At 39.0% G+C, this 12115-nt stretch overlaps 1 protein-coding gene across 4 annotated transcripts in view; it reads left to right on the top strand.

The window, feature by feature from the left end:
• The window catches only part of prom1b (prominin 1 b), a 25329-nt gene extending 15083 nt beyond the window's left edge, over positions 1–10246 (top strand). For 2 of the 4 annotated variants that reach the window (XR_004796694.1, XR_004796695.1), the window contains 15 exons: positions 23–175; positions 919–1042; positions 1198–1301; positions 1667–1751; positions 1843–1989; positions 2482–2553; positions 3263–3355; positions 3968–4021; positions 4478–4558; positions 4846–4914; positions 5569–5658; positions 6645–6760; positions 7499–7590; positions 8768–8803; positions 8894–10246. Coding sequence is in view for 2 of the 4 variants with exons in the window: in XM_035660848.1 (XP_035516741.1) it covers positions 23–175; positions 919–1042; positions 1198–1301; positions 1667–1751; positions 1843–1989; positions 2482–2553; positions 3263–3355; positions 3968–4021; positions 4478–4558; positions 4846–4914; positions 5569–5658; positions 6645–6760; positions 8768–8789 (1210 nt within the window). In the remaining 2 variants the exon portion in view is untranslated. Of the gene's footprint in view, positions 1–22; positions 176–918; positions 1043–1197; positions 1302–1666; positions 1752–1842; positions 1990–2481; positions 2554–3262; positions 3356–3967; positions 4022–4477; positions 4559–4845; positions 4915–5568; positions 5659–6644; positions 6765–7498; positions 7591–8767; positions 8804–8893 lie in introns of those variants that run through there. The other 2 variants (XM_035660848.1, XM_035660849.1) reach the window with 2 other exon arrangements.
• The last annotated feature ends 1869 nt before the right edge of the window (positions 10247–12115 follow it).

Raw genomic sequence — 12115 nt, 5'->3', positions numbered from 1 at the left:
TGTGTGTGTGTGTGTGCTGCAGATGGATCGGCTGCGTGGCAATGCTCTGCATGGTCGTCCTGGTCCTGGCCTTCAACATCCTCGGACTGCTGTGTGGCTCCTGTGGCTACGACAAGCAGGCTACACCAACAACCCGAGGCTGCCTGTCAAACACCGGTGGCAACCTGCTAATGGCGTATGTTACCAAGACAACCTTCCCCGCACTATATAGTAAATAGAAAGTGATTTTGGACATAGCCTAGACCTTCCTCATAGCAAACATTTGGACTTTTCCAGGGCCCTGCTATTGTGCTACTGTTACTTCTTCTCTGCTACACCTGAGTGCAATAAAGCCATTATCAGTGCTGTTAGTTACACCTGGGTTTCTTCAAATGTCTTATATTATTGTAGAATACAACATACAAATTGACAATAAGGGACATGAAAGACAAACATTAAGTGGGAATTTAACTGTCAAACTTGGTGAAACTTTATGAATTGTCAGAGTGGCATACTGAATATTTGTTTGATCTCTCTACAGACACTTTAACTACGTGGTTGAGTAATATCTAGAGATTTAATTTCACACATTAATGAGTATCTCCTGAGATGCAGCAGAGACAGGTTACTGACATTATAGTCTGTTTATAGAAAGGTCCGAGTGTGGCCAAAGTTCAGTTTTATACACACTTACTTCCCACAATTTATATTACTTTGATGATGCATTTTGCCAGTGAAAAGTTAGGTACTTTTTTAGTTTACCAGTTACTGAAAAAAGAGCCAGCAGCTTAAGTTTGGAACCTGAATGTTGGTTGATTAGACCAAAGGAAAAACTTTAAACAAAGGGAAGAAATGAAGCAAACATGTTGTAAAAGATGAAAGTAGGAAACAGAGACTATAAGATAACTGACTGACACACTCTGTCTCTTGCTCTCTCAGTGGGGTTGGCTTCTCGTTTATCTTTGCCTGGGTGCTGATGGCCATGGTGACCACCTTGTTCATTGTCGGTGGCAATGTGGAGAAGCTGGTTTGTGAGCCGCTGGCTAACCGGCAGCTGTTCAAGGTACTGAATACAAACTCTCTTCCTTCCTGAATCGTCTTATTTTCATTCCCCTCTCTGCCTGTTTAACTTGGAGAGAGTTTTATCTGAGCAGGATTGTGTTACATAACGGACAACACTGTCGCTCTGTGCTGATGAATATGCATGTGTGTGTGCAGATCATAGACACACCATTCCTCGTTCATCCCGCCAAGAAGAACTTCCTTCCTGGGATGCTGTTTCAGAATCCAAACATTGACTTGACTTTGGGAAGCATGTATAGGTAATATACCAACAGCTGATACTGTACATAATTGTGCATAAAGCTGTTCTTACGCATCCAAAAGATGTTTGTTTTCAGCTCCAAAAAGACATTGTTTGCTGCAATTTACAGAATGTGTATCTAGTAATAGAAAGTGAAGCAAAAAATGGAGAAAGAATGTAAATGAGCTGCTTATTATCATTTAAAGTAATAGATAATAAATGTGTAAACTGTTGTTTCTGCAGCAAATTACCTTGATTTCTTTTTTAATGTTAAAGATGAACACCAATGGAATACCATACTTTCAGAAATAAAAATGAGCTGTACGAATATAAATTTACACTGCAGCAGTTTCGGTGTGTGACCATACTGTATGTGTGTTGCAGGGACTGCTTTGAGAACAACGGTCTGTACCATGCTCTGCAGCTGGAGACCATGTTCAACATCAACTCCTTCCTCAACAGGACCGTGGTATGTGTCAGTTTCCTGTGTAGGAATTGATTCTTTGGTGGAGGAACATGAAGGACAACCGTGTGAGTTTTTAATGTTTGTTTCACAACAGTACAACAACGATCTGGCCAAAGTTTTTGAGAGCGTGCAGGTCGATCTGCAGGACATCACGCTGCTGGAGCAGGCCGGCAGAGACAACCTCATCAACTTCGCCAACTCTGGAATCGGACAGATCGACTATGAAGCCTATTTGGCTGAGGTGATCTGTGTGTGTCTGTGTGTGTACAGTTCTTGTATTGTATCAAACGGTGGAGATTCTCCTCCAGTATGGGGACAAAAAGTAAGTCCCCACAAGGTAAACTTATGGGTTGACACCTGTTTTTAGTTAAGGTTAGGCTAGGCCTTAATCTAAATTAGTCTAAATTAATGTCCACAAACAGTCATAATGTTGTTGTGTTGAGGTTATTATAATAGACTAAATAAGTATAACTGTTGTAATATGAAAATTTAATGAATTTAGTAATAATTTTAAAGAAAAAAAAGGATAAAAATAAACATAAATAAAATGTTGTTAATATGCAAAGAGGATTACTTTTTTGGCTAATTCAAATTCAGATTATGCACTGAAACAATTTAAACTACACCAAATCCAGACTGAAACCTAATTAACATAACTACTAATTGTGCAAATTTAGGGAACCTGAAACTATATTATCCCTGCTTCATGAGTGACTGTGTTTTATTGTTTTAGGTAAATAAGGGAGTCACTCTCGTGGATCTCCTGTCCTTCTCCACCGACCTGGAGGCTCAGGCCGACCAACTGGTGAGTCTCATCATTATCGTACCAACAAATTACAGCAACAGCACAATAGCTTTTATCGTTCAAATGCCAGAATCATAAAGGAACGTCCTTTCTATGTTTGTCAGCTACAGGGATCGGTCACGTTTAGTTTCCATTCACGTTCATCTTATGCTGCTAAAGTAGTGCTAAATGTTAAGTGACACAGACCTAAACATCCTAATGACCCTTTAGATATATGTGTATGGACGCAAGCAGTCGTGTTTCTACTCTGACAGCATGTTTCTCTACCTTTTTTTCCAATTCACTGACTGAAAAGGATTTATTTGACAATTCGTATTACAAGTCTAATTAGTTTGTTTTGTTCATTTTAATTAATAACTATCGCTGTAGACTGTAGCAATGAAAATTATTAAAACATTCTTAAACCAACAAGTCCAAATGTGCAGTCAATATACACTCGGACAGCTTCTCTGGAAAATTATTTTGCTTTAAACTCAGAGATCTGGCTTGTTGGTCTGAACAAGCTGCCCATTCACTCTGAACACACACACACACACTTATAGCACATGTATAGTACATAGTACAGGAACTGTGCCATTTAAAGGCACATGGGACAGGCCACAGAAGGATTAGTGTGTGTGTGTTTCTAAGGAAGGAAAGAATAATAAATCACTGAGTTAATATTCATTACCTGCTGTATCCTCTGCACTTTGTGTGTGTGTGATTACAGCCACGTGGTGCTCTGGAGAACGCACTGAAGGGACACGCCAGCAGTATCCGACAGATTCACAGAGAACAGGTGGTTCCCATGGAGCAAGCAATGGTAATCACCTTCCCCCACAAGACTAACACCACACACATTAAACTCTTACAATCTATATATATATATGCACAGGCTAATACACATAAATCATCTCCTAAGTAAACAAATGCACAGTATATTTACTTTAAGAGAGTCAACTGAATAATAGCAAGAGCAATTTTATGCAGCATCTTTGAGCAAACATTCATTTTAAGAGTTTTTGTAACAGCTGATGTAGATAATTGCAGATAATATGCAACAACAATAAGGTACATTATTTCCTGCAAACTGCACAAAATATCCATGAATACATATAACAAAAATCACATTCGAAGCTACAACACATTCAGTAATCAGATCACAAGCTTAAGATCAAACATTGAATATTTCAGGCAATATAATATTAGTAAACATGTTCTATTAGCTGCTTAACTTTCTTCCTTTCTCTTTTTCTATCGTTAAATGGTGACAGAAATATGTCAGAGCGCGGGTAAGCCGCTGTTAAATCACAGCAATGTGACAGTGTTGTTTATGTGCGCGTTTGTCATAGCGGTGTTTGTTGATGTGATGGTTTAGTTGTCATTCAGTCCTGCAGTTAGGTTTTGTTTGGTAACAGTTTGTCTTTTCACACAGAGTACCCTGAGCCAGAGCATCAAGCAGCTGCAGAGGATGTCCAGCGACCTGCCGGTAAGGAAACGAGCAGAAGCACCAGTACTCATATATTGTTATAGTGTAGTGTTTTAGCAGCGGACAACCACAGTTTATAACAGTTTATTTTACGTTCATATTGACTTCTGTGATTTAATAAAGCCTTCTTATGTGTCCAAGTCAACATGAGTCCACACGAGAAATCAACAAGACAGGAAATGTCTTGTTGCATGTTTCACAGTCAAAAGCTTTGTTATGTTAAATAACAGCGTGACTTCAACATGAGCATGAAAAACTTGAATGAAACCATCACATGTTGTAAATAACAATAATAATACACTATAACAGTGTTGTGTATAACCAAGTCTACTAATTAAAGTGTGCATAAAACGTCTCATTAACGTCTGAATTCTTAACAACAAAGGATTTATTAAACATAATTACTTTCTCATTTGTCTGATAAGTACAAATTAATCTCTCTGTCTCTCGTTTTAGGTCAAGGTCACAAATATCCTGAGTGCCATTGATGCAGCAGAGTATCTCATCATTAATAACGCCTCCCATGTGGTGAAACAGGTAAAGAAAAATGAGAACAAACAGTATCAGCGATACGTAACTGGGCACACGTGGAAGCATTTCTTGCCACATTCGTTGCTTCAGACTAGTAAATTATAAGATATTAGGTGATAATATTCATTATATGATATATAGTTCAGCCCAGGCTTTTTACTTCCAGTTCCACCCTGGTTAACCTGAGCAGAAACAGCACTACTCATTCATAAATTATTCATTATTTTGTCTTAGCTTAGGAATTCAAACTTTCACTCAGTCACTAGTTTGCTAATATGTATTCTTCTCTGTAGGAAACAAAAGGCTACGTACAGAGCTTGGTCGGATACTTCAAACAGTACACAGAATGGGTTAAAAACTCGGTGAGTATGCAACAGTTTTCTATGATGTGTAGTACTGATGTCTCCTTTTAAAGATTACGGGTTAATAATTGACAGTACAGAGACATTGTCAGCAGAAGGGAAGAGTGTTACTGTCAGGTGAAGGGCTGAAGCATTCCTGTAGTGTTGGATTTATAGTCAAGTTCTGGGGCCTCCCTGCCCTGCAGAACAGAGCTGGCATCAATGACAACAATAATTACATTGATTCAATCAGATACAGTATAAAGGAAGATCTGGGTGGGTACGAGTGGGCAGAGGAAGCAGCGATCGGTAGACAGGCTGAAGCAGCTTAAATAAGGCGCCATGTATGATATTTGCCAGCTGGATGCTTGCAGGAAATCAGCTAAACTATGAGCTGATGTGGATGAACAATACTCTCAGTAATCGAGCTGCACTCTTTAGAGTCAACATGATGTTCAGAAGCTTTAGTTCTCTCACGTAACAGATTTATTTTAACAGTCGCTCTGATTTCTATTTGAAGTCTGTAATAAGAAGGTTGAGGAGAGATCAGTCAGCAACTGAAATGTCCTTTATGTGACGAATCTTTCCACTGCTGCGTACATACTTGAGTTCTGGAAGTCATCCACACATACGCTGTAATCTAAACTTACTGAATGTGTGTATTTTTCCCTACAGTTGACTGCAGAGGTGGCCCAGTGTAAACCCATCAGTAACATTGTGGACAGCATGGAGATAGTAGCATGCAGCTTTATAGCCGACTCAGTGGTAAGGCACCAGAACACTGTGCCTGTGTGTGTGTGTGTGTGTGTGTGTGTGTGTGTGTGTGTAAGGCTGCTGAGGTGGACTGATTCATTTCACAGCTGTATGTGCAGTATGTAAAGTACATTTTCCCCACATGTATTTGGATTTCAACTCGAAATATAAATGGCTCTTTGATGGTTTGAGGGAGCTCTGGGTTTCTGGGAGCAGTGAAGACTGTGGAGTCATTCGGCCCACACGCATGAGAACAGTATGTTCTCAAGCCTCTGACACACACACACACACTGAGATGAGATAGAGTCTGTTTTGAGGCAGGGCAGGGAGTTACACACACATAGATTCCTCACTGTTTTCACTCCGGCCCAGAGGAGTTTTAAAGTTTCATATTTACATATTGGCTATATATCGTTTAGTTAGTTTGTGAGTGTTTAATGAGAACTCAAACAAGCCACAGACTGTGGTTAATTTGTTGTGGCCGACAAAACCAAAAGAGCAGTGGTGGAAAGTAAAAAATTAAACTTACTTAAGTACTGTAAAATTACCATTTTATACTACTTAATATTTTACCTTCTTACTGCACAACTGTTGTTGCTTTACTGATTTTACATACAAATAAATATCATAAATTATAATAATAAACACTTAAATTATAAAGTTGTCAAAATTCGGTTTAAGTCCTCCAGCTATAACATTAATATGCTGGTTAAAATTAATCCTAATAACCCATTAATACAATATATAATGATATATTATTCTCGAAGGGGACATTCTGCTGCAAAATTACTTTTACTATTAATACTTTATACTTTTTTTTACTGCTACTACAGATCTGAAAACTTCTACCTCTTTATTTGAGCAAATGAATGACTTAAACTTACACATTTTTGACTAATAAATGTATTATTTTAGCACTAAAAATCAATTTTAGAGAGATTACTGTTTTATTGAGTTTGACAGAAATGTTCAAACTGACCTTTAAACATGTTTTTCAGAACACATTCTGGTTCGGTCTGGGAGGCTGCTGTATACTTCTGATCCCCAGCATCATCTTCTCCGTCAAACTGGCCAAGTATTACAGAAGGATGGACACAGAGGACGTCTTTGAAGAGTGAGTCCAAACATTTCGTACATACTGTATAGCCACAGACATAAATTAGTTTTTTTGCCAAGAGGAAATTAATTAATCATCTTCTTTCCTTCTCTCTGCTATTATTCCTCTTCATGGTCCTTGATTCTCCTCATGTCTTCTCCTCGTGTTATTTCCACGCTCTCTCTCCAGCTCCTCTTACCCGTGGCTCGTTGCACTTTGATGTATGTCTGCTATTAACGCGTCCTTTCGTCCTCTTCCACGAGCCCACTCCCTGTTTGGTACGGGACACTCAAAGGCTTTTTCATCTCTTTCGCATCTTTTCATCAGAAGTCACAAGCACGGTCTTTCCTTTCTTTGCACGGATCTTCATTTCATCGTCTTCTCCCCCTCCTCTGTCTCGACTTTATTTCTCCGAGGATCGCTCCATCCTTCTTGCCTTCGGCGGAGTCTTCCCCTTTCTCTTTCTCACCTGTCCGCCCCTCGCTCTTGTGTTGCAGTATGGGTAATACAGGTAATCACGGTGAACACGTGTGTGATACCCACGGAGACCTCGCCGTGGTCAGGTACGAGCAGCGTCTCCGCTTGCTTGCATGCCGCGGTGTTAATCGGTGGAGGGAGGAATTTTTTTGTCTGTATGATTGATTGTCTGCGGACAGTGAGACATTTACTGCATTTCTCCACACATGTTAAGTTTATAAAGAGTTTCCTGTATGTACGTACGTATGTGTGTGTGTGTGTGTGTGTGTGTACATGTAGCTCTCCCTATTATGACACTCTGACCCGGTTCCCTCGGGCCTCTGCTCCCCCGAGCTACTGCGACTGGTGACCCGAAGGAGCTCGCGGATGAGGTACTGATTGTCACTTATAACTTCTCACTAACCCTCATAACGACGTTAACAAACTAAAACCATCTGAGAACCTCCAGACATTTAATCATCATCATCAGTCTCACTTCAGTGTTTCTTCCGTTTTTTTTTTCCGTCTTCATTCATCACCGTTATCTTTTAACCACCAATGTCCTTTCAAACACCAACAAGGAAGAGTTACTCATGACGGAGTCGGTTTAAGCTGAAGAGGCTTTTATACACCTGCATCCAAATTGTGTGTAACTATGACTGATTTTAGTGTTTGTGTCTGTGGGTTTGTCCGGCATGTAAGAGACATCCTGTAGGGAGAACAACTACCAAAACTTATAGTGATATATCCGATTTTTTTGAAGTGGAGGTCGTATGAAGTACTTATCCATAGTCAGTGTATTACCTATTAATATATAATAAGATTAATATTTCTTTGCCGTCAGAAACTGACATTAAAGAAGTCTGGTGGCTTTGAAGAGAGCGATATAATGGAAATGAATGTCTGACGGCAAGGTAATGTTGTGAAGATATTCTAAGATATAGTATACCTGGTTTCATGGAGACCTCATCCACAGCAGTACATCGTTTAACTTCAATGCTAGAACTCCTGTCAGCTTCTCCAAACCAGGGATGCAGTGACGTAATGTTTACTGTAGGTTACACACAGACTATGGATAAGTACCTCATACAACCCCCACTTCAAAAAACCTGAACTATTCTTATTTACCTGAGATGCTGTTGTGTGTATATCAATAAAGATAAAACATGTACACAAAAATAACACAAATACAGACCTTGACTTTTATTATACTATTTTTTAATTTTAGATTTATTTTTTGTTTAAAGAGTATTTTAGTCTCTATCTTCTATCGATTGTACCATCTTTAGTTTCTGCTTATATAGTTTAAATTTGCATATGTAACTGTGGCTCATCACAATATTTATCATAAACATGTTGTCTTCTGACCTACCGTATATAAGTTTACATCCAATTTATGTTTGTTTGCTCTATCCCTCTACAGTCTATCGTAGTAAAGACAGTGACAGTGCTTAAGTCAGCCTAAAAAAGGATCTCCTACTACTGAGTACTTCTGTAGGTCTCGAGCATGCACACAAGTAAAGCAGCTGATAAACCCAGAGTTGATTTCATTTTCTCTTTTTTCCACAGCGGACAAGAGAACTGGAATTAACATTTCCCTTCGTGGTAAGTGCTCATCTCCTCTCTTCATCCAACAAAAACACACTGTGTGACGACGGCAGCTTATTTCTCACATGGTCTTATTGTTTTTTTTAGGATCTCTGGACTTTGAAGCTTTCCTATTCAGATCTTGTAACACTTCCAAGAACCAAAGGGAAGAACAACAACAACAATCAGGAACTGTGTGGTGAGGGCGTCCCAACCCCCCCAAGTACCCCTTCAGGCCATTTGACAGGGACCTCTGATGCCAGCCAACTGTAATTTATCAAATATTCTCTTAGTGCACACCAGCATCCAGTCGCAGCAGTACCACAGCAGTCCTTCTAGTGCGTCATACTGCACATTATCGACTATCAGAGCAACGTTCCTGCATAGATAGTTTTACCTGTAGATTACATTCGTTTGTACTTACATCATCAGTTTTAACACGGTGACACAAGTGTACATTTTTTACGCTTTCAAAACTTTTGAAAGTTTTATATATTTTTATTAATGTTTGTTTTATAACATGTAAGTAGGTTTTTTTTTTTTTTGTAGTAGCACTAGCTCTTTTCTGTCCTTTCTTTTCTTTTCTTTGTTGATATTTGTAATACTGCTCGCATCATTTTGGCTCCACACGTTGCATGAACCAGTAAATGACAGAGTAGTTTAACATTTTGGGAAATACGCTCATTCGCTTTCTGTGTCGAGAATTAGAAAAGATACGACGGGTCTACAGCCGTGTTCGCAGTGATGCTTTGAGCTAAACGCTAACAATCTCACAATGATAATGTATCAGCACTTAAACCTATTATGGTCATAAAACAAAGTATTTTCAATCAGGAGAGACTTTATTTTGAATGAATTAATATATTTAATTGACATGTGCACAATAAAGATGAGAAATGTGAAATGTTTTTGTCGATCAGACCCCATCGGGACGTTATCGTATCTGAAGGGGATCACCAAAGTCACTCAGATTTGTCCTCTGAGGTCCATAAATGTCTGCACAAAGATTCATACCAATCAACATTACCATCTTTAGAGACTTGCCACAGTTTTCCAGTTTCTAGTCTTGGTGCTAAGCTAAGCAAACATCTGGTTAAGTATCATGGTTAGCAAGAGAGCGAAAAGAGAATGAAGAGTTCAGCACAGAGTTTGTCCTGGTCCATTGCTAACAACAAGAGGCAAAGTGTTATCAGCTATCCAACACACACACACACACACACACACACACGAGCCACTTACACATACCCTAACAAGGTTTTCAGACAGCTAACAAACAAAATATTGTGTCTTAGGCATTTTTTCGCCAGACCATTAGCGAGGGCTTAGTTGCTTGTGTTGTAAGAGGTTTTTTTTTTCTTCGACATCCTGTGGTTTGAGAAATAAAAACTCAGAGGTTGAGGACTGAGCCTCCACAATACAGCTGGAGTTGTGATGAGAGTGCAAATCTGTGAATAAAAACTTCAGTCCAATAAGTGTCTGCTTTTGTTTTTCCTCCATTAACACATGAAACATGAACTGGATGGATACAACCACTGTTCTCTGACTCACACATATACACTATTACAGCAAGAATACACACCCACTGAGGAAACTCAGATATAAATTTTTTGTGCTTTTAAAGGTCATAAAATCTCCCCAAATGTTCTTTTAAGTGTGCTTTTATTCTCTTTACATAACCTCTGAGCCACTGGAATGAAAAGAGAACACATTTGATGACCGAAGCAACTTAGCCTCAGTCTTGCCAAAACACACAGGAACGTAGAGAACATTCATGTAACATATGCAGAGCTGAATACATGCACACACACACAGCAGCTTAAAAGGTTCAGGTCTGGTTTTGGGGTGAGGGGGGTTGACAGGTTTGCGAGGAGCGGTGGGGGTGGTTGAGGTGGCGTGATACTGTTGCATCCTATCAGAAGACGACTACACTAACTTAATTTAGGAAAACATCTGTTCCAGTCAACATACTGTACACACACACATCTCACATGTTTACTCCAGTGTCTCTTACCGGGGGATTTTGTCTCTTCCCCCACCACCAGATGTACTGAGGGCACGCGTGCATTTGTACACACGTGACTTGTGCTCATCATCAGACTCTACATACACTCAGCGTCCATCCCAGCTGGGAATATGAAATACTTTGTCTCTCTGCAGGCAGCGTCTGTTTTTCTGCAGCTTTCATCAGGTAAAACTGGCTGTCGAGTTCAGTCAGGCCTGGTTGTGAACTCAAACCCTGCACATCAAATTGAATGAAACTGGGTACTCCCCCGTACAGTATATGTATTTAGAGTTAAACTATGGGACTTTCTTTAGGTCATTCTCTATTCTGAGATTTCAGTGTGTTATTTTTGGCTTTTCATTGTACTTTGTTTCTGAACCATCAACTTAACTGCGTCATTTCACTTTAGTTTGTGATTTTTGTGACTTAGCTGCTGCACAACACAATTTTCCCACTAGGATAATAGTTTTCACTTTTTGTACAGGTTATAAACCTGTAAGAAGAAATATTATGAATATTTTGCTCATTGCCTAACTCCAGTACATTTACATTGAAGTCTAAACTGAAATCTGGATTAATGTGCATAATTAAATAACCAGAGTTTTACAAAAATAACTGCCACATAGATGTTTTTCTTGCACCAAATGACGTAAACTGCAATGCATTGTGGGTGATATCCACCTCGGAGTGACCATCGGTGGGTAGATCTCAACAAGTTCACTTCAGTTTTTCGAACAAATTAAATGACACGGTAGGGATTCCCCCGAGGGCAAAGGAGAAGTCAACGAGGGCACGTTGAATGAACAAAGGTTGTTATTTATATTTCATCATCATCAGCCTGCTCAAACTCTTTATCGAAAATAGAAACATTGATTTTACAAATGTGCTACCTACACACATTCTTTACTTCAGAATCTCTACTTTCAGATACTATAAAAAAGAGAGAGTAAAGTAGAAGTACTGATTCAACTTCTTTACTCAAGTAAAAATGAAATGTATAAAAAGTACTCTCTTGGTTTCTCTGAAGGAAATTTCTACAGGCTGTTGCTAAATTAACTGAAACAACAGGTCTGTTGTGTGATTGTGCACCTGTGGGAAGATGTGCAATAATGCAAAAATAATAATAATAATCAATAATTCTCATCAGATGCATTAAAACTAAACTAATGAGCCTGTTTTGAAAATGTAGAAAGTACAAATATCTGTAAAAACGTAAAAGTATTTGTTCCTTCCCATCTCTTTCAGTTTATATAATTCCCTATAAACATTCAGCCGGACAGAATTTGGCACCTCTGGAAGCTTTGTGATCTCCACCAGAACTGTGCATC

The sequence above is a fragment of the Morone saxatilis genome, unplaced genomic scaffold (genome assembly GCF_004916995.1).
Source record: "Morone saxatilis isolate NCDOM2014 unplaced genomic scaffold, NCSU_SB_2.0 Contig17, whole genome shotgun sequence".
Taxonomy (NCBI): Eukaryota; Metazoa; Chordata; class Actinopteri; family Moronidae; genus Morone; species Morone saxatilis.
Note: the sequence above shows the minus strand (reverse complement) of the source record. Positions and strands in the feature narration are given on the sequence as shown.